The following is a 23295-nucleotide window of genomic DNA, read 5'->3' as shown; positions in this document are numbered from 1 at the left end:
TAATAGTAAAAGGTAAGTTCTCCATCATCTATTATCCATCGTCTGTTTCCATTTGGCTTTCAAGTTTTGAGAAGCACTCATTCTTTGTCGCATAATTGGCTGAATTTCAGCTACTGAGTAGTAATCCAGTAGTTAATATTTTCAATTTCAGATAAGATGTAATATTCCGAAATCTTAATTCAGTGTTTCCTAGTATCATTTATTTGTTTTTGGACTGTAAAGTAGTAACGTGAAAGTTTTATTTTAGATTTTTGGTTGTGAACTTGAATCGTTTATGTTAACTAAGATATGTATTGATCATGCCTGGTCACTATTTTATTCTTTTCGAAGTGATTTTATGTGATATAATGATTTAAACAGCTACAACACTCCCTGCTTTTAGTATTTTCAGGCCATTGAAATTCACTATAGCACTTGAACATTTGTGGTAAGCTTAGTTTATTTCAACTGAATGTTCTCAATGACTTTTCATCTGTATAAAAACAAAACATAAGTAAGCGAAGCTGCACATAAGGATATATAATCTAATTAAACTTAAAGCCTATGAAACCAGTGTTATTTTGCTTGCTATGCGGTTACTCTAAGATGGAAAGTGACTAGTTTTCTTATTTATTGACGTAGTTAGATATTTGGTCACTTGATTTCAATACGTTCACGTTATGACATTCGTACATAATTATCTATAGCCTGTGTATTATCCATAAAAATCTAATTGTTTCCAAACTCTTCAGTGAAACTGAGCAAACATTTTTTACGTTCATCAATGATTCAACACAACCTAGAGTTTGTGGATCTACCACTCCAGGAACAAGAGTTCGATATTCCGACGAAGACGTACAGAAACAGTCTTATTCAATGCTAGACTTTTGCTTCCAGTTATTCAACGTAATAGGTAGTGGGTTATTAACAGTCCTAGATTATCGTAACCAATCGACAAAACAAAATGCCTGTAAGACATCACACATCAATACAAGTTGTAGTAAGCATGACTGGGAATACAAATTGGAGTCTAATTTTCTACTCCTTCTCGATGTTGGGATCAATTTGTTGCTGACTAGTTTATCTCCTCATCGTTATACAAATCAATATGACAAGGTTTGTCAAAAGAATCAAACAAGCAACCATATGTCATTTACCAACGTAGTATTCCTAATTGTTCCTCCTGCTGTTGACCTTATTAAATCTTCTGAATTGGTAAGTTCAGATTATAAGATGTATATATTGTGAGATTAATTAGCATAATTACAGGAAAAATAAGCGTAGAACAACATACATAATGACTAATTTTTGAAAAAAGATTCGTGGTCGCTATATGTTTTGAATTAGCCGTTTTCAACTTGGTATCTGAAAACTCTAGCACTTCTAAAGGTACCTGAAAAAAAAATTAGATTAGAGTTGATCTTAGTGACCTGAGAGAGTGACCGCAGTGCCCAAGGGACAAATTCTTGAGACCGGTCACACACAACCTTCTTGTGAGTAGTTTTTGTGTTGGCTCCTTACTTGTTGAGATTTTATCAACGGAGATGGAAGTCCGTGGGATAAGGCAAGGTGCGCATTTGTAGGGTTGACCTTTTCTAACCCCACCCTTTCTTGTGGGAAGGCAGCATCGCTGTTATGCTGGTTGTCTGAAGGAAATACCTTACTGCCTTCACACCTCTGTACAGTCAGCAGTACCACTTTGCCCTTGGACATTGGGTTTACTGCTTTTAGTCTCACCGACCTGTCTGGCAAGGTAGGGCCCTGAGGAACGACTGTTCCAGCCAGTATAGCCCGAGTGGTTCATTATCATAGGCAAGACCGACCACCACGTCAAGGTGGCAGCAACGGTCGGGTGACATGGCTCAGAATCTATCACAATGGTGTGGGCGTATACACTATTTGTCTTCTCTTCAACCGTGAGATAAAAATTACTTTATACCTGTCTTTCTACGAACTAACTATTTCTCTCTGTATCATATTTTTATATGCAATCTTTCCTTTATATATTACTACCGTTGAAGTAACTGCTTCTATGAATTTGACGTTCATCTTGTTATGCTACTTAGATATGGCAACTTGGAACGATGCATATATTTGCCTGATCCTACGTTGTAGCTGACTGACTGATTGACTGACTCTAGGGCTTGAATAACTCAATCTAATTAGTCTTAATTCCAAATATCGTACCATATTTTTTTATGGTGACATCTCGATAATGCTTATTCAACTCGCCTTCAGTTAAATAATACCACATAGGAAGAAATGTTAAATAATTGATGAGTTAATATGTGAATGTTCCATTTTGAATGTTGGTATTTTACAAGAAAGAATAAATGAATTTGAAATGAAGTTTAATCGAATTACCAAACTGTAACTTCAATCTATACTCGAATGATATTACAGTTCATGTTTTTCATTTACTTTAGTTGATTTCATTGTTTAACATAGCATTCTAACGACCTGGACTACAGTTACAAGATTTAGTCAGCAAATATCGTATAAACTTTCGTACATTATAAAATTACACTATACTGACTTTAGAACTGAATTATTCAACCTCTTTTCCTTATATTCTACAGATGGTTTCATTAGTTTAAACCATTTTACAATATTAGATTCGAATTTACTATAGTTTTTAATGGAATATTTCTAAGTTTTATTGCATAATGAGATAAAAAACTTAAGTTTTTCTATTTTATCTTATTGCGTAATTTATTTAGCCACCTGACTTTTATACATGTATGGAACAGTTAGGTTCGATTTTGTCCCTTTATTCAACCAATCAAGTTCATGATAATGCAACAATCATGGAATCTCTCATAAGTTGGAATACTTTTGAGATGGTCAACTATATTAATAAAGCTAATTTACCCGGTGAATGTGAACGACAAACTTATTTTGGTTTGATTACTAAAATATTTCAATTGATTAGTTCTTTATTCACTCCAGAAACGGTATGTTTATTAATTAGTTAGAATCATGATTATTATTATATTAAACTCATTAAATTAAAAAAACTTGACATTTTTAATGGTAGACAGTTAAAGACCAGATTATTCTGTTCGGATAGTTTTCATGATAAAATGAACCAGACTACTTCAAATTCAAATTGTTTTGAAATAATTATTGCATGATATATACTGATTTAAACATGAAATTCAAATCTCTTAGTTGATCTCCGGGCTAGTTAAAATTTGACAGCTGTTTTTTCCCCTTTAATAATTAATGGCTTCCAAATCGCTATCAGAATATAGTGTCAGACATTCAGCTATCGGGATAATCACATGGCATAAGTTGATGTTCTCTCACATTATGGAGTGGGCCAGTGTAACCAGTTGTCTAGGTAAGAAACAAATAAATAAAAACATACTCGCACAGTTTTAGAAGCCGCATTAGATTAGAAGATATTTGTCTATCGATTCTCATTGAGTAATTTACAAGCCTTCTTTCTATCCAGATGAAACAGGTGCTCTGTACTCTAAAGTTTCTAGCGGTTTTTCGACTAATATTAACTTGTAATATAAAGTAAATTGAAATCGATAAAGTGGTGAAGACTAATAAATTGGATGAAAACTCAAGGTTCTCATGGTGATTGTTATTTACCATTATTATTAAGTTATTATTTTCTATAAATTTCCGGGGGTTAAATGAGCTGTATATTTCACCTTAGTGTATTTTTTGATGTTTTATTGTTTAACGTTATAAGTTTTACAGCTAAAACTAATTAGATTTTGTCCATTTAGGCATTGGCCGTTCTTCCCACCAATGTTAAAAACCAGTTATCTGTTGCTCTGTTGGACATGTCATTACTAATTAACCCAGAACCTAGAAACGAATCACAAAAAATTGGACTACCAGCCTATGTAGCTTTATTCAACTTTACAATTTACACAACTTGGTTACTTTTACAACAACTTCAAACATCTATTTTTCATTTGATTGATTTTCTTGATATCAGTGAAATTTCACTTTTATCTACTTCTAATGACAAGGTACCTGTTCCTTGGACTAGATACATTACTTATATGTTTTATGTTATATGTTTATCATTTGATTATATCTTAATATTGAACTAAAACTTTAGTTTTTTAAGTACCACGTTTTAGATTCTCGTTAAGTGTTATTTAAAAATATTTTTACTTTGTTTAAAACAAATATTTATTGTTTTTGATAGAAAATAATTAGAGTTCAAAATAAGAATGATTAAGATAGTTGATTGTTTGAAGTAGTGTTTTAGCTAACTTGATTGCTTTTATTTATCATTCTGCACTGATAATAAAATCTAGCTTAGATGGTTGTTTACTTTGATAGATTAATGAAACCAATTTGAATTTGGCTGTGGATGCTGTGAACTCACTTGAAATCACCGGATCAACTCGTTTCGCTTCTAACTTTGTAGAGTTTCTGAGTCAATTGTAAGTTCCAAACTCTTTACTTTTTCTTGGATTTTTAGATTGTTATAAACTAAAAGAATTATTTCCGTGAACAAATCTAACTTACTAGGTATGAATTCACGTACTTCAAGCCATATCCCAAGGGTGAGTGGGGGCCTAAGCCGAAATAAGTGGAAAGCCTAACACATCGATAACTGAGCCACTGCTCTAATCTTTATGAATTGGAAACATATTTATTCACCATATAGTTCTGCTGAATTATAAAAATGATCATTTTGTCCGACATCAGATAACTTCGTGGTTCGACCTATTAAAAGCATTTTGTTCGGAAAAGGAAAAACGTGCAATACCTGTATCATCAGTTGATGTACCTAGTTCTGGAAGGCATCTTCGTTTTAATCTTATCTTCTCACTTTTGGTAGTTCCTCGCAATCCATATATAATAGTTAAGTTTGTTACTGAATAGCCCTCAAATGCCCTGGTACGGCCAAGAGTGGGGAGACTCCACTCCCTCTCGAAATGCTTTCACATGTCCACGCGTATATAGCCTCTGCCAGGGAAGTCCTACTCATTGCCTTCTCGTAGTGGGGATGTTGCTTACAAAAATGAGAGGACGAAAAGCGAATGTCCGGCGCTTTAACCGGGTTGGTGGACATGGAGAGTCCACCTAGGGGAGTTGGAAAACCCTGATTCCAAACCAATGGTACACATGGGCTCCAGTATCCTGAAGGAACAAATGGCGTATGAGCAGATTGTTGGTCGCCGGCTACCATGGGACTGCATCTCTTTACGATGCTCCATTGCCTTGTGGATCAGACCTTCATGTCGAAGGCTCCGGGTGTGGCCCCCTAAGAAAACCATCTGCTTCGGTTTGGGCACCCGGACAGTATCACAGCTCTCACACAAATCAAATGGGATTTGTGTGGCACATATGCATTTGGTACCTCCTTGTACCAATATCTATGTGTTAAAATAAAAAAAACATTACTTCTTACCGTGTTAATAACTGAGTTGATCTTCCGTTACTGCTAGCATGATTTCGGTGATAGATGAATCATTATGTTTATTACTAGACGGTGGAATGCGGTTACTTGTTCATACATTCAACAGATATTGGTTAACCCTGTCATCTATTTTCTGTAGTAACTGGCTATAATAATTATGTTGATGCATTTTGTGCACTAGATTAAACTGTTCAGCTTCCTGATAGGCAGTTGGTCAATCAAGATAAGTTATTTAAACAATGTAGTCTAGAGTAGTTGGAGTATTATCTCATGAATAATAACTAATTGATAAGAGGAATATGGTGACCCTCAATGAAAGAGCTTTTCGGTTTGTCAGACATAGGTTCTCAAGTCATATTCTGTCAGTCTTATTTTAAATACTCGTACACTTTGTTTTTCGCACTAGTGTTTCTTATTAACACCATGGTCATTGGAGACGAAGGTTGTGGATTGATTAAATTAATTGGTTTTGTTGGCACTGTACTGAAATGCACAACGTTTGTCCGTTATGAAGATAATTTTCTTTAAAAATAACTCTTGTGTTGTATACTTTTGAGAGGATTCATGTTTAATGATTAAAGGATTATCTTTGTATGCGAAAATTCTATTATAGCATGGGCTATGGCGTTTATTTCCATGTATTAGAAGTAGTTCCGTTCATTTCAGGAAAGAAGAAATGTAGTTCAAACGTTTTACTGTGCTTGTTACAGTAAGAATAGAAGTAGACAAAACTGATCTATGACAGCATTTGAGGAACGTCTGATTGCAATGAGCTGAGTGCACATAGTCTCGTCATACATTTGAGAGGTTCATGTTTTCTGCGGCAAAAATGTTTTCCAGCTCTCAATGTTCTTTTAATTTTATCTATGTAGTATTATTAGCCTTTAATGGCAAAGCGTATAAACTAATATTGGGATTATATATTGTACATAAATAAAGTAAATATAGTTCTTTAACAAGTCAACTTATCTTACATTGCTGTTTTCAGTCGACTGAATACGTCCTAATTATACTGTTTAACCATCACTTATTCATTTCGTTCATCGTCACTTATACTATATTCAGCAAAGATAGTTAAGCAAAATTTCTATGGTATTGAGTGAATGTTTTTTGTGTTTATTCATTACTAGATTGTGTAGCGTAATTGCCTGTGTAGACTGTAAGTCAGTCCAACTTATTGATTTGAACAGTTTGCAAAAGGTACCAGATAATTGCATGTATATATATTTTCCATTTATAATATGCTTATTTTAAGCTCTTTTGTTTTTCAAAAAAAACTGTATTGTAGCTTCTGATCATTTCATGTTTAAAGTAAATACTAAATAATATTTTTCTCTCTTTGATAAATTCACAGCTATGTAAAACATCAAAATACATCATCAACTGTTTTATGGCGTGGTCAACTTGTCTTACTTCGGTTACTTAGCCATGAGTTGGTAGCTATTCGTAAGGCTACATATTCTCAAATACTTAAACTGCTGAAAGTTAGTTTTATTATATCTTTGAAAATAACGAGTATAAATGTTTCGGTTTATTTGTTTTAGCATGATCCAATTCACATTTTGAAATCTTTATTTTAGCGTTGAAATATATTGTACAGTAGTCGTATATTAATATTGAGATTTCTGGTGAATACAGTTATTGAGTTTATTTTTTCCTCACAGATCAAGATTAGTTGATGAATAATTGCCAATCAGGGAATTACTTGTTTTTGCTCATTTACAAACCTCGAATTTTATGTCCGTTAAGTTAGTATCCAGTAGCTCATATTCACACCTTCAGTCAATTTATAACATTGTGTAACAACCATTCAATTCGACCATTGATATTTGTCCTATTCCTAATGCAGTCGTAATTAACTGGTCACTGTTCTTTATTAAATCTCCAGGAATTTACCTAAGGAAGAGCACATGGTTAGTGAACTGATTGAAGTTGGAAATGTGAAATATATAATCTCAACACACTGGCCAGTTTGCGAGACCTAGATATCTTTTGTTCGATCTTATGAGAGCTCTTGTGTGGGCATTTATAACGAATCTTAAACATTGAGATCATGAACCGATTGATGTTAGACCACCACCTTTGGAAACCTGGAAACACTGGACGGCCGTTTCGTCCTATTATGGGATTCCTCAGCAGTGCGTGTCCACAATCCTGCTCGTGGGATTCGAACCCAGGGCCTTCGGTCTCGCGCGCGAACGCTTAACCTACTGGACCACCGAACCGGCATCCAATGGTGATAGTGTCTAACATCAGCCATGATCAGTGGAGCTAATCCATGTCGGGTAGAGACAGGTATCTTCCTCAGTACAATGGAAGTTGGTCGCGTAATTTCGTGGATTGGTTGATGTTAGACACTATCACCATTGGATGCCGGTTCGGTGGTCCAGTAGGTTAAGCGTTCGCGCGCGAGACCGAAGGCCCTGGGTTCGAATCCCACGAGCAGGATTGTGGACGCGCACTGCTGAGGAATCCCACAATAGGACGAAACGGCCGTCCAGTGCTTCCAGGTTTTCAATGGTGGTGGTCTATTATCAATTGGTTCATGATCTCAATCAAAAACTTAATAATCTCCACAACCCTTATACTAGGAATCTTAAGCAGTTGTCCATTGCTTCCTGGTTTTTGATTATTGTTTAGCCATTGTCCAATCCATGGTGAAGAACTAACTTTTAAATTAGATGTGACTAAGGTTTAGAATCTATGTCCACAAGTTGTTTATCAATCCATTATGAATAATAGTGAGCGTTACGTAGTTTGTATTAATTGAGCCCGAAGGACATTCATGTCATAGTAAAACATCGTAATACTTACTACATCTTTCATACTTGAAGATGTATTTGTATGAAATACTCTATTTGGTGATAACGTCAATGTTTTTTGTACCCTACATATTTCGATAGGTTGCTATTCATCCAAATTTTGCTGCAAATCCATCTTCTTCTTTGGAGACTGTTAATTTTCTTCTGGAAGATGAGATTCTATGTGAATGGATTAATTTCGGTTTGAAAGATGAAAATCCAGAAGTAATTTATTATTTTTGGTTACATAATTTCAAGTTGACTTGTTAAACTATACATTAGAAAAATGATTATTAGAAATAAAGAAACAGTGATTTTTCTCTAAATGTTTGGTTTATCTTCACACTGTTCATATTTATGATAACGATATCGGTAAAGTTTTCATTAGGATCTACTCATTTAACAATCCGAGTTCCGACCAGTATGCTTCACCAAATAAGGTGAACTAATGAACTAAAGGACTGATCGAAATGAAGTATTTGTATACTACTCAAACTCATTATCGAAGCACTAACCGGTGATATTCTTTTGCATAAAGCATTACCTAATTCCAGATTTTGTTTACTTGTATATTTCGCTTGCATACTTTGAAATTTTTCCGGAGAATAGTTTTAAGGAGAAATTTCATGGTTACAGTTGAACAATTACAAAAAGCCTATTTGTATTAAACATTCACTATGACTACACAATTTTTGGACAACTAGTTTATCGAATAACTTTATTAGTATAACTAATTTATTTAGGTTTTCGTACTTAATTCAGATTCGTCTAATTGAGTTAAGTCTGCGTGGATACTTATTCCTGAACAAGTAAAAGAACCATGTAACTGGCCAAGAATACAGATCATCCTATTTACTGTCTAATCATTCTTATCATTTACTAGCGAACCTTTGTGAGTATTTCAGCTAATATGTATAGCTGATTGTCAAACAAATAGTTAACATGTATGCAGAGAAATGTTCCGAATTACCGATTCTAACTTTATTTTACCTAGTTCAGTGTGGGTAGGTAGGCGAGTAGTTTTTATAGCTCATTAACAAAATGTATGACTTAAATTCAAGTACATTAATTTATACTTGCTAAATTTATTTTATTTTATTTATTGATTTATAATATCAATGTTAAAATATAATCCTTTAGGTTTACGGAAAACGTTTTTGGCTTGTACCAGCCAAATGTCCATTGTTTGGTTTGTCATTAGAATAATCCTACTTTACTAAAGGAACTCATTTGTTTACTTCTGTTGAGGTGAATTAGAATTATAAAAATAACCAGACAATACGTGATTCGTTGCAAGCTGATTGTTTGTATAAAATTACATGCAATAATAATGAATGTATTAACATGCTCACCATATAATAGTTATTTTAATACTAAGATAAACTATATTCGTAATGAAGCTTCATTAATTATTTCATTTAAAAATACTCTACTTATTTTAATCAGGTAGCTTCATTAGCTTGTGAAGGATTCGCTTTATTGTTAAATTCATATGAATATATAAGTGATACAGGATGGAAAAAATTACACCATCTATTAATTGAACCGGCTTCACCCAGTCCATCGATAACAGTATTCAGACCACTTACTATTTCTTTGGGTTCATTTGCTTTTAAAGAACCTCAAACAACAGATTTGAAATTAAACACTCTTGGTAGTGTTGCGCTAGACTGGTGTTTGGGTCTTATGAGTCCTTTAGGGAGACAGAAGATGGAAGAACAAAATTTGGATGTAAGTTATGCTCTGTTACTAAGATTTCAAACTTAAAGCATGGTTTTACTTAATAACAATCCAATACTCTTGTAGTATTTTGCTTTACATCAAAAGTCTATTCTACGAACGTTCTGTTTTAAAGACAGTGAAATAACTGTTTTATGTTGACTCTCTCCTTGTTCGTCGAATACGTTTGAGAGATTTACTCTGTTTATTCTTTTCCTTAGTAATTATCAATACGCAATTGGGCCACCTGTTATTTTGAATGGAAGTAGTTTTGACAGTGAAAACAAACAGATGACGTTTTTCTCTATATTAGTGTTGTACTTTGACCAAGTCTTCTCCACTGGTTTGTTTTTAACCTCGGGATCACTGGGAAGAACCATGCTTCACTTGTATCCGTTTTGGCGCCTTTGTAATGTTATTAACCTATATACTAAATTTGTTGCTTAAAACCGAATCAATGAAATTGCAATTGATCACTTGGTCTTATTGAGATTGAATACAGTATGGTTTTCATCTGATGACTAGTTTATTTGTGCTCATCTGAGTAACGTTTAAAATATTTTGCAAGTTAAAAGAAATCGTCTACAACTGAAACCTTGCAGTTATGAATATTTTATATCTTCTTCATTTCGTTTTATATTTTATTATCGTGCTTGAAAGTATAATTGGTAGTTTCAGTTGTTATTCACTGAATGGATTGTCTTTCTAAAATTCACATTTTTGAAGCTATATTGGTTTAATATGGTAACACAGTATCCATATTGTTTTCAGAGTGTCATTATTATATCCTTATATGCAAACTCATTGACATATCTAAGTATATCTTCTTTATGCTAAAAATAAGTTCAGAGTAATTTATTGATAAATAAAAGTTAAATGTATATTGGTAACCTACTTTTATATGTGAAATTTGACGTGACCATCTGACACAAAATGTCTACAAAAAATTCTTTAAATAACACAACATTTGTAGTTCTTTTTTTTATTATCAAACTACGGTATATTACAACTACCATATAAGTGTTTAGCTAGTTTTATTTCTCAATAAATTGTGTAATACATTTTTTTCTTCAGAAGCACAGTTTGATGAACATTTTAACGTCATGTTGTCGTCTGTTATTGCATCCTATTAATGAAGTACGTTCTGAAGCTGCTGTTGTCATTAATTGGTGTTTACAGTTTCATTGGAGAAATCTAACATATAGACCTAATTCTACCATACTGAATGAACGAAATATGAATAATATATCTTCAACTTTGCATAACTGTCATGTAGTTACTGAGAATGGTATTCAAGTAGGCAGTGAATCAAGCCAAAACAATATTTATAAACCAGATACACCAGTTCTTTGCTTTAATTCTACCTCATGTTCTGAACGTTTACGAAGTCAATTAATGACACAATTCAATTCGAAACCGCTTCCACTTATTTTGAATCGTGAACAAATCACATCATTAGATTTTGGAAATAAATTATTAGAACCAATTGAGTGTTTAATTCAAATGATGAAGCTTTTGGCGGATGATCAGATAAATCTGACGGCTAGAAAAGCAGCTATTGAACAAGTGATCATATTTATTCGACGTATGTTACATGATTAGTTTGTCTCTCTCTCGCTTTAACCACTGCCATTTATTAGTTTTTATTTAAATATGTGAGTTATATTTATTATGTGTAAGTAAAAGAAATACAATGTTGAAGCGCTTGAAGCCTACTTTGTTTAGTTTCCGAATTTTCCAGCAATAATGGGGATCCGCAATCTCGTCAAAGGTGAGATCCAGACACCTCCAAGCTTTATAATCGACGCACTACCTTTAGGCCATTTAATTTGGAAGCACTGACTGATATTTCTAGCTTAATTGATTGACCATTATATAGAAACATTAGGTTTGTTTTTCCCTTATTCACAAAGCATAATAGAAGAAAATCGCATTCTAACAACAACAAAAAAACAACCAGTTAGTCATGGAAGTGTTTAGCACTTATGAAAATATTTCAATCAAAATTTGGAAACCTACTTGGTTAGCTACTCATCAAGTTCACCTCACTTACTGTTTGAGTCTTCATACTGTTGAAATTACTAATATCTTCCAATAAATTGGGGAATCTCAGATAGATTGTGTTATTATTATTAATCTATCCTAAATGCAACGTGGATCAATTTACATATCATAGCATGATCTAATATGCTTTCGTGTCAGATAATCATCATTAGTGACGTCGATAACTATTATTTTTGATTTTGCCACTCTCTAAATTCATACGGCACCTGTTTGTGTATGAGGTCAGTAATATCAAGCTTGTAACTACAGGAAATAATCTTGTTATTTCGTCGATAGCATGCTGAAAAGAGATGGAAACTCTGTGTTTAGTAATATCAGTGATACTTGTTTTTGAAATAAAGAGCAGCTTGAATTAGTGCTGTAATAATTTTTGTCATACCGATATGATGGTTGTGTTTAAAAGTAAACTCTGTACTATCATAGTTACTATATTTACCGCTAAATTTTTTTATTGATATTGTTATTTATCCAGGTCCTGTACTATTATCAGCTTGGCGTGTACATCACGGACCTGAGTTTCTAGTTAGTTGGTTTAATCAAGTTGCAAATGAATTACTATTGTTGTCAATTCAACAAAATCCATCGGAAATAAATATTTTCAATCCAACAATCAATCCAAACTCATCTATTACTTTGTTATTACCTTATATGGTTCATTTAGCTTGTTTGACTGCCATATGGGATACATCAACACGTATTATTTTTTCTTGGGAACCAGATTTCTTATGCAGCATAATTTATTGTATGTTTATTTTGACGATAGTCGAACTTATAATTTTTTGAAATAATAAATGCTAACGTTTGTTATGAACATGTACTTTGATCATTACTGGTACTCTTTTTTATCAGTGAGTCATACGAAAATCGATCATTTAGTAGTATCAGTTGCGTAACCAGTATCATGTTGTGTAGACCTTTCTGTTGGTCGAATATCTCTGATCAGTTAATCACAAGGTAGCCAATCATTTTCTCAAATAATTTGAAATCATGATACATATTATTTGAGTATATTTGATTTGACACAATCCTCTGGAGGCTCAAAATTTTCGTATATTATAATGTGGTGAACCATATGACATGGATGATTGTATTTGGTGAAATTACAAATGAGTAAAGGGAATGCACCCATTGAAACATATATATATATATATATATATATATATATATATATATATATATATATATATCGAATTTGTAGTTTATGATAAAGATGATAATTTTACTATATTCTCCTAGATTTATTATTTAATCATTAGTGTTTCGTTAGTAACTTTGATCATTTCATAAAGATTGACTCTTATGTTTTTCTTATTATCATAACATAAATGTTCATCATATCCATGTGTAGGCATTATATTTGTTTAATTTCAATCATCAGGAAGTTTAATATACCTGTGTTTTTTTGTTGTCGTTATTGTTTTAATGACACTTAAATTAGGTTTATTACAATGACAATTTTTTTACACATTTCTTTGTCAATTTTTTGTTGTTGTTTAGTAATGAGCGTATTTCCTGGTTCGGAAACGTTACATCGAGATTTTGTTGATCTAATTACTTTGATCGCTTTCACTCCAGTTATTCAAGTTTCAAACGAGTAATTTCTATTTTGTATACATTCACCATGTATTTTTTATTTAGAGTTTACTATCATAATTTCTATGTTTCAATCTACTAAATATATAACTGGTTTTCAGTAATCATCAGATAACAGATTTGAACTTTTTTTATTTAATGCAATGCGAAAACATGTACATATGTACATATATCAAGGCATTTCATGATAGGTGATGTTCAATAATACAATGTTTATTTTTCATCATATTCAGTGGAGATAACGTATTGTCACTTCTCGTCATAATTGTTGAACGTACTCTTTGACAAAAAATAGGTTAAGATTAAACACTTAATTTCTAGTGACAATATCATATGAATATTCGGTAAAGAAATTTATATATCTTCGACAGTTTTCTACAGTGCAAAGTAGTGCATGGAGGACAGCTGACAGATGCATTCCAAGTAAGGACCGGAGTCAGACAAGGCTGTTTACTCTCTCCCTTCCTCTTTCTTCTGGTGGTCGACTGGATTATGAAGACCTCGACATCTGAAGGAAAACACGGAATACAATGGACAGCTCAGAACCAATTAGACGATCTGGACTTCGCAGATGACCTAGCCCTCCTATCACGTACACGTGAACAGATTCAGATAAAGACAGCCAATGTAGCAGCAGTCTCTGCATCAGTAGGCCTCAGCATACACAAAGGGAAAACCAAGGTCCTCAAATTCAAAGCGGAGAACAGCAATCCAATCACCCTTGATGGCGAAACTCTGGAAGATGTAGAATCCTTCACATATCTGGGAAGCATTGTCGATAGACATGGAGGTTCAGATGCAGACGTAAAGGCGAGGATTGGCAAAGCAAGGGCCGCATTCCTACAATTGAAGAACATATGGAACTCAAAACAACTTTCAACCAATATCAAAGTGAGAATCTTCAATACGAACGTCAAGGCAATTCTACTGTATGGAGCTGAAACTTGGAGAACTACAACAACCACAATCAAGAAAGTACAAGTATTTATAAATAGCTGTCTACGCAAGATACTCAACATCCATTGGCCGGATACCATCAGCAATAGCCTTGTGTGGGAGAGAACAAACCAACTTCCAGCTGAAGAGGAAATTAGGAAAAGACGATGGAAATGGATAGGACATACATTACGCAAATCGTCAAACTGCATCACGAGGCAAGCTCTAACTTGGAATCCTGAAGGGAAGCGGAAAAGAGGAAGGCCAAAGAACACATTACGTCGGATAATAGAAGCAGATATGAAAAGGATGAATTACAACTGGAAGGAGCTGGAAAGGATTGCCCAGGACAGGGTTGGATGGAGAATGCTGGTGAGCGACCTATGCTCCTTCACGAGGAGTAACAGGTGTAAGTAAGTAAGTAAGTAAGTCGACAGTTTTCATTGTATGTGAATACCTAATGAATTTTGTGCTCTTAATTGGATGAAAGTTTATTTTTCATTTTATATTCTCTTACCAGAAGTCCTATTTGTTTACCTCAAGAAGTTGTAGCTGGCTATCAATTACCGTTTACATGCCCAATTTATTCATTTCGCTCAAAATTGCGTGATCCTAATGGGAATGAACTAGTTGGGCGTTTTCAGCCTCTTTTCAAATTAGCCAACTGTACAAGTGAAGATCAAAATACAAACGTTTTGTGTAGTTTAATGAGACGAAATTTCAAATTTATTTGGGCTTTTGCTTGTCATAAAGGTCTATCTAATTTTATTTCTCATACTTTGTTTATGATCGATTCTATTCCGAATTCGACCTCAGTTGATCCGTGTAGTGTGGATATGTGTCTAAAAAGAGCACGTGAATATAGTCCGTAAGTTTTTATTTTGTCTGTTATCCATGCTGTAAATTAACTCTCTGTGTAATTAATATTATGAACTGAAAGGTTTAGCATAATCATTTAGAATCACTTGTCACTTAGTAATGAATCACATGCCTATTAATTTCATTGTACTATGCAGCTGGTTTTGATGTTAATTTAAAAAAAATTTTCAGCAAAGAAAAATATTAAGAAAAGTGTACTGGAGATTATGGGATTAAACTTTACTTGAAAATTGAGAAATGAAAAGAATCAGGTAATTAGAGACAAATTGTTACCTTAATACATAGTAATCTATGAAGTTAAATTAGTTAATAGCCGGTGATTCTGTTTGCCTGTACAAACAAGTGTGTTGTTAAACTAATTGCGATTGTACCGAAATAAGTCTTGAATAGTACATATTGTCGCTATTATGTCATTCGTTACTTCAGCAACTAATATAACAGGTTGACCGTTGACACCAAACATTTCTTATAGCCCTATGTTTTACTTATTATTATTTAGGATTCTTTTGGAATCTAATTAACTGTCTAGATTATTGCTATATATACAACATCAAAATTCCGTTGAAAACGTATTAGAAAAGCGTTAACATTTTTGATTGAAGTAATCTTGTTATTGTAATTTTTTATTTGAAGTGAATCTTTTCCCTTTTTGGTTTGACATTTGGTTTTCCAAACCCTCTACGTTGTACTTTATTTAGTACTACAATTAACTACATATGACTAACTAGATATTATTCATTGCTTATATCGTGATGAGAGGACTTCTCACTGACTTAGTTATCTACTCTGCAGTTATGTTTGCTGTCAAAAATGTATGCCAAATAAAAATGTCATATATGATTTGTTGAAGATAAGAAAATCATTTTTCCGTTGTCCTATTCATATTCAATTGGAAGTTATAACGAACTGGAATGTATTAAATAATAATAAGTTGTGATGAAGTATCTTGAAATGTTCTTTAAAAATGGTTTTCCGTGCTGTCTTTCTATGAAGTACAACCGAAGAAATGTTTCAGGGAACTGTCGGACAAATTAAATTTTCACTATACAAGGCACTGTTTGCATTATTTTCAGCTTTCATTAAGTTTAATTCTGCAAGCAGTCATTTCAAGTGATAGAAGTTTCCTTAGAATAGTTATTTGTTTCTTGTTGAACTCTTCTGATAACAAGTTTCAGTAGAACATCAAGAGATTGATATTTTCTCATTCTATATTATTTTATTACAGCTGCAAAAGACTGTGTGTTACCGGTCTCAAATATATGACTAATTGATGTTTTGTTAAAGTATTTCCTTCCTTTTCTCTTCATCAGTGACTTTCTTTTCCTCTACATGTTTAGTATTCGTTCTGTCTATTCTTTTACGAGTTGTCGTTTATCTACTGCTCAGTTGAAAGGTTATTTATATAGTTATTTCTATATGATAAATTTAAAATGTTAAAATTGTTACTGTATTAAAATCAGTTTAATTAACTAAGCATTATGTATTAATGTGATTGACTTATCGTCATGTTATTTTTTTTCCAAAACTTTCAGTCTCCTCAGTCAATTTTCATTATCTTGTTTGGATGTTACTCTACTACTTGTCAGTCATCCAGCCTCAAGTTTTTTACTCAGTTTATCATGTATTCGTCGCGCTTCTAATCATTCCCATTTACTAGAATCGTTAGGATTTTTATATCGATCTCTATCAGCTCATAAAACACAATATTATCAATGTCAAGATATCAATAGTCATGATTCATCAAATAATGTAAATCCAATTATGGAGTCTAACAAGTCTAAAGATTGTTGGTGGATCTATGCACAACTTGATCGATTTATGTCTACTTTACCATCTTGTTCATCTGATTATAATCTACTTGCTTCATTATTGTGTGCTCTTCATGAAGTTGGACTTCATTTAATTCCGTTCAGTTTGAATTACTTTACAAATTCATCTAAAGTAATCAGTTTTACTAATTGAAATTTCATTTAATTTATTTACAAAATACTTGAGAGATATTTCATGAATTATTTATTGTGCTTTTATAATTATCTAATTAGTTTAAAACAATTAGTCCCTTTGATGAATTTCGATAATGCAATGAGAAGATGAAGTTTATCAGAATTATGTGATATATTTGCGCAATACATTTCGAACAATCTGATCACACATATATAAATGTTCTTAACAAGTATACGTGTGATCAGATTGTTCGAAATGTATTGGCCAAATATATCATATAATTCTGATAAACTTCCTCTTCTCATTGCATTATCGAACTATCTAATTTGTTTTAAAATGAACAGATATCACTTAATACTATTATAATTCATTCATATAACAACTAAAATGAAATAGAATCAGATCATACCATTAAACTACTACTACTATTCTGTGAATTCTGTAAAATGATATTCATAAGATTTTACAACTTAATATCAACTACTTATTGTACAATAGATTGATTGATTTATCTACATTAAATGAATGTGATTACAGTGAGTTGATTTGTGTAAAAATACATAGTCTTTTACTTGTTGCAATTTAATCGATCATAAATAATGTTGGGACCTTGAAAAAATATGCATCAGCTCAAGTTGTTACAATTCAAACGAGGTAATAGAAAAGGAATGAACGAATAGGTAGTAAAAATCTGAAGCAATAATGTAATCTGTGTTATTGAAAGTGGTATGATGAAGAGTATTTATAGTTCACAATTAGGGCTTTAGGAATTTTTTGTTCTCTGAGCTTAGTGGTTCTAGTTAACTCAGTGAACACGAGATTCCCCAAATTCTCATCCTGAGCTACAGGTATTCTCCATCTGAAAATCGTTCCGGCGCAACACGCTTCTCGCCATTCAGAGATGTCAGAGCTGCGTTAAGAAGTAAGCTAAAATAAAAGAACAATTGTATTTTCTCCTTAACACAACTAAACCATCCAACTTGGAGAGCACAACACTTTCACAAAGCAATAAATCTGAGAAATTGAAAGTATTAATAGTTAAAAGTTAGCGGCAGATAAATGATAAATACACTTGCACTACTATAAGTACATCGTGAGTCATGTTCTAAGTAATTGCACATATGTATGAATGCAGTTTAAATGTTCTATGAAATTGCGGTCTCTTTTGATGGTTAAATATTGTAGGGATTCAGAATACTTACTGGTAAAAAATACAAGTTTACCGATGACTGTAAAAATAAAAGTGTTTTAAGTGAATGTTTAGCAATGATCTAAGTAATAGTTTTTCTCATTATCTTATTTGTTGCCAGAACAATCTACGTTCATGTTATATTTGAATATAAATCAGTAAACCAAATAACATATAAGATGATTATTGAATTGGATGTTAAATATTCTATTTGTCCGGTTAGCTACAAAAAAACAAATGAATAAATATCCGTTACCGATGAATTATTTTGGTTATTCATTTCGACATTATATGTATCGCCGTTTTTGGACCACCAAAGTTCAGCTGATTTAGTTCATGTCTATTTTAAGTTGATCAGTCACTGAGTAATAAAGATTATTTAATCTTTATGATTTATTTGATTCTATCAACTGACTTAAAGCATTAATTATATCAAAGTTGGTAAGATGTTTTTCTAATGATTACCAACTGTAGATCTATAACTTATGGATGAACCATAAAAGTTTAAAATAGCAAGTTTTGGATTTTGGCATGGAATTTATTCTTTCGTATAGAAAAATAACAATTCATTGTGAAAACCCTAATTCTAATTTCTTACTTTAACTTCTAGATCTCTTTTTTATTCCTACTTCCTCACACTTATTTATAACCTTGTTTCAACCCACGTAACTGGTTAAATTTTCTCAAGGTCACTTTAATATCGCTTTACGTTTGTCCAGTATTATAGTCTAACTGCTTTCGTAATACATTTGAGTTTCAGTAAACATTCATTTAGTCGTTGTTTCATGAATTCCACTTTTTTTGTCGATTTTTCAGGAATATATGTGCGATTGGTTGATGTTTCTAATAGGGGATCCACAAGGCCCCTTGAGTTATTGTCTTCTGCAACCGAAAGCTGGAGTTGGTGAAACAGACAGTCCACGATTAGTATCTGCTAAAAAACACCTAATTTACCATACTTTGCCCTGCTTATTAAGTGATTTGTTTAATACGATTGGTAAATTGAACAATATTATAGAAGATAAAAATTTCAATAGTATACTCACAAAGTATTCTGAATCACAGTATGTTCTTTTTTCATTTATACTTTGAAAGTACCTGTATATTATGTCATGACATGTTATGTCAGTGTTATATCCTTAAGAAGATTAGATTCTTGAGTTGTATTGAGGCTCATATAATCTAACCTGTTGTTATTCGGAAGAGTTGTATTGTTGCACAACAACACAAATAAGGAATTATCGTAAATGCACAACTCAGTCATAAGTGCTACAAATGAGGCGATATAAGCATATAATTTATGAATTACAAATCTGGAATAGTAACAATAACGATTTATGGGTTAATGAAAAGCTTACAAATAGGAGAGAATATAAAATCACAGTAATTTGGGCATCCATTAATTAGGTGATAAAAAGGTATACAATAATTCTGCATAGTTCTACTTTTTTCAAATTGTCTTCAGCATGATAGCTAATTCATTGCTTTTTGTTAAGTAACAATTAAAAGAACTATTAATTATCAATATTCACCTGTGAGAAATCAAATAATCGGAATATAATTTTATTCTCAAAATGATTAACAATTAAGAACCATATAGTATTGAGTTTAATTTCACAGTTGATCTAATGATTTTCCTATTCAATGAATTCTTCAAATATTAGTATGACTATAGTGTGAGCCTTATGATCCAAGCTGTATTACAACTTTAAATTATCTAATATATTCTTGACAATTAATTATGAACTACTTACTCAGTATTTTACATATTTCTGAATAAAATTAAAAGTAAAATCGTGTTTGACATTAGATTGTATAGGTTTTAGAGAGTAAGAAAGCAAGTCAGTACTTTTACCATTAGACATGTAAATTTACTCATGGGTTCTAATTGTGTATGTACCTGTTATCGACGTTGATACATAATGGAATAAGAATTTCAATCTTTCCTACAGTTTACTAAAAATGAAAGTATTAACTCCCATTTATATTCTTCATTGTGTTAATGAATGTCTTCATAGTACGAAGTTGACGCTATAATAAATGATCTCAACGGGATACTGAATTTTCTACTTTTTTAAATACTTGGAGATATATTTCATATAAATATTAGCCCAAAATTTTCAATTAGAAGATATTTCATTGAATTCATGAATCGATTAATACTAGACAACCATCGAAAACCTGGAAGCACTGGACAGCCGCTTCTTTCTAATATGGAACTCCTCAGCAGGCGAGAATCAACAATCCCGTACGCGGGATTTGAATCTAGGACCTTTGATCTCCCCAACGCCAAACTGGGAGATACTGATTTTTAAATTTCAGTCGTTTTTCACCTTTGCATTTTTTTGTAAAACTGTATGTTGAACACGTTAAATATACTGGTTAAAAATACTAGCTATTTCTTCTAAGGAATGAGTAGTTAACGTGTATTCTAATCCTTGAATTGTTATTTCATAATAGTCCACATTTTTCACTAAATATTTTACTACATTAAATTATCATAATTGTTCTTCACAGATTTTCAGAAGTATTTAATTATTATAAAATTAAAATAATGAAGTTGTTTTTTGTTTTTTCTATTATTTTAGATTACATAATATATGTGATTTCAAAGTGTATGAAGTTTGTTTTCAATGGGCTTGTAATACTTTAAAAGAATTTATTGTTTCTCCATTCTCTGATCTAGTCCGACTAAATCTATTGGCTAGTATATTGGCTCAATTAACTTCACCGTAATTCAATTATTATTCATATTATTTTTCGTTATTCCATTCAAATTATAGTGAATTAATTAATTTGTTGCTATAATATTATTTTGAATAATTTTTCTGGTTAGCGTTTTTTTAGCGAGTTATTTTTCTACGGGATGGGGTCGCTAACCCCATACTCAACCCTCCTCCTTTGTCCGGGCTTGGGACCGGCAGTAGCCCCCAGAGGGACTCCGGGCGGAGTTGCTATAATATTATAAAATGAATTAAAATTAAAGTTCTTTCTTTGTAAATTGAAAAGAAATATATATAGAAGCAATTTGTATAACGACCAATTCTGAATAAAAATAATTGAAATTCTTCTAATATGAAGATGAACTCGATAAATAAATCAACAATAAACAGATAACATTTCATTGTTATTAAGTCATACTAATATATAAGAATATAGAGAATAAGGAACTTTCAGACTGACTTTATATTCTGAATAGAAGTTGAAAATTGAAATGGAATAATTCTACTTAGATAATAAAATTACATGTGTGATATTAATGCACAAAAATTAGCAAGTTATAAATGATAATACATAATCAGATAATTAACAAAGATGGTATATAAAGAAGGATATAAATTCGAAAAAAGGTTATTCAAGTTATCTTCTAAGAAATAAGCTAACTTTTCATAATAAAAAAAGAACTAGATAAACTTGGACTCTCCTGAATAACTCTATAGGCTTTTTTCCATCTATTCACCTTTTGTTTTCTTACTGAAATTATCGTTCATATAATTTTGGACTGATGTTATTGTTAATAGAAACATGTAGATACTTTGGATGATGTTGGATAGTTAGTTTTTTTTATTTCATTCGTCATAATTCAAACTAGAACAAACAGCATTATAAGCAAAGATGGATAGTGGCTAGCAGTGGGATCCAGGACCCGCGTTTCATCCTGTTTTGGACTCGTCAGCTGGATGTACCTGCATCTAAGTTGATGTTCACTCTGGGACTCGAACTCAATACCGTTTGCTTCAAACGCCATCGCGTTATCCACTCAGCTACTAAGTCCTGATAGCCACTTGCTTGTGCAATGGGGTGAAGTTTAATTCACTTGGTATTGTTTTACTTGAATTTTCCCATTGAGGTTTAAGACTGTAATTGATCAGTCTGTTATTGGCATATGTGCATACTGTGCGTATGCCTCGATATTGCCTTAATTTACAAGCTAAGTGGTTTGATAGGTTTATCACTATTTTATATAATAAATATTTGAAAACCCATAGGTTGTCTACAGTTAGTTTCCTTTTTCTGATATTTGAGCTTTTGTCATTTGGTTTTTCCAACCACTCTGCACATATTAATTTTCGTGAGAAATCATACAATGTCGTTTATCATGTATATCGGTGTCCTAATCTTGAATACATTGTAGAAATGTCATTGGTATACTTTTTTCACTAGACTGACTCAACTGTTACGTAATTAAAGCATTTGAATATCAACAACTAGATCGTAAGCTAAAATACTGCCTCACACATTTTGGTTTAGATAATTTAGTCGTTATGAATTTTCATACCAAAGCTATGTTTCAAGGTGAAGTACACCAGTTAGTATTATTTTTATAGACATAATTATTGAGAGATCACTCAGTTGGTAAACGTATCGTGTTCCGATAAAAGATGCTTTTATCTATCAAGGTTTTACAACTAGTTAATAGCACTAATCTGTCCTTCGAATGAATATGTAAGAAAAAGGTTAAGTTCACATGGATACTGATTTGCAGTAGATTAAATTGAAATTTTAAAAAAAACACATATATTCATTTTGTAGGGTAGATCAGCAGTAACATTTTTAACTGTTATACTTGGTGATACAGGGTCGAATTCGTTAGGGAGCATCACTTCTCTCAAGATCACAGGTACACCTAGCTGACGAGTATCAAGTGGCACGAAATTTAGCTCCAGGTTATCTTGTCGATTACTTTTAATCACCATCTTACATTGATTTTGCATGAACTGTCACATTTTTAATAGATTTATAATTACTTTTACACATAAAAAGAACATGAAATTTAACTTAGGGATGTTTTC

At 32.3% G+C, this 23295-nt stretch overlaps 1 protein-coding gene across 1 annotated transcript in view; it reads left to right on the top strand.

Moving 5' to 3' along the window:
* Positions 1-23295, top strand: part of MS3_00005128 (uncharacterized protein) — a 51168-nt gene that overhangs the window by 6506 nt on the left and 21367 nt on the right. The window contains exons 8-21 of the mRNA XM_051213160.1: positions 732-1194; positions 2700-2933; positions 3723-3971; positions 4291-4394; positions 6732-6861; positions 8281-8403; positions 9625-9909; positions 10972-11482; positions 12434-12703; positions 13459-13555; positions 15011-15358; positions 16902-17310; positions 19319-19566; positions 21091-21234. Of these exons, the coding sequence (XP_051069107.1) occupies positions 732-1194; positions 2700-2933; positions 3723-3971; positions 4291-4394; positions 6732-6861; positions 8281-8403; positions 9625-9909; positions 10972-11482; positions 12434-12703; positions 13459-13555; positions 15011-15358; positions 16902-17310; positions 19319-19566; positions 21091-21234 (3615 nt within the window). The remainder of the gene's footprint in view (positions 1-731; positions 1195-2699; positions 2934-3722; positions 3972-4290; positions 4395-6731; positions 6862-8280; positions 8404-9624; positions 9910-10971; positions 11483-12433; positions 12704-13458; positions 13556-15010; positions 15359-16901; positions 17311-19318; positions 19567-21090; positions 21235-23295) is intronic.

This window comes from Schistosoma haematobium, chromosome 3 (genome assembly GCF_000699445.3).
Source record: "Schistosoma haematobium chromosome 3, whole genome shotgun sequence".
Taxonomy (NCBI): Eukaryota; Metazoa; Platyhelminthes; class Trematoda; order Strigeidida; family Schistosomatidae; genus Schistosoma; species Schistosoma haematobium.
This window is presented reverse-complemented; position numbering and strand designations above follow the sequence as displayed.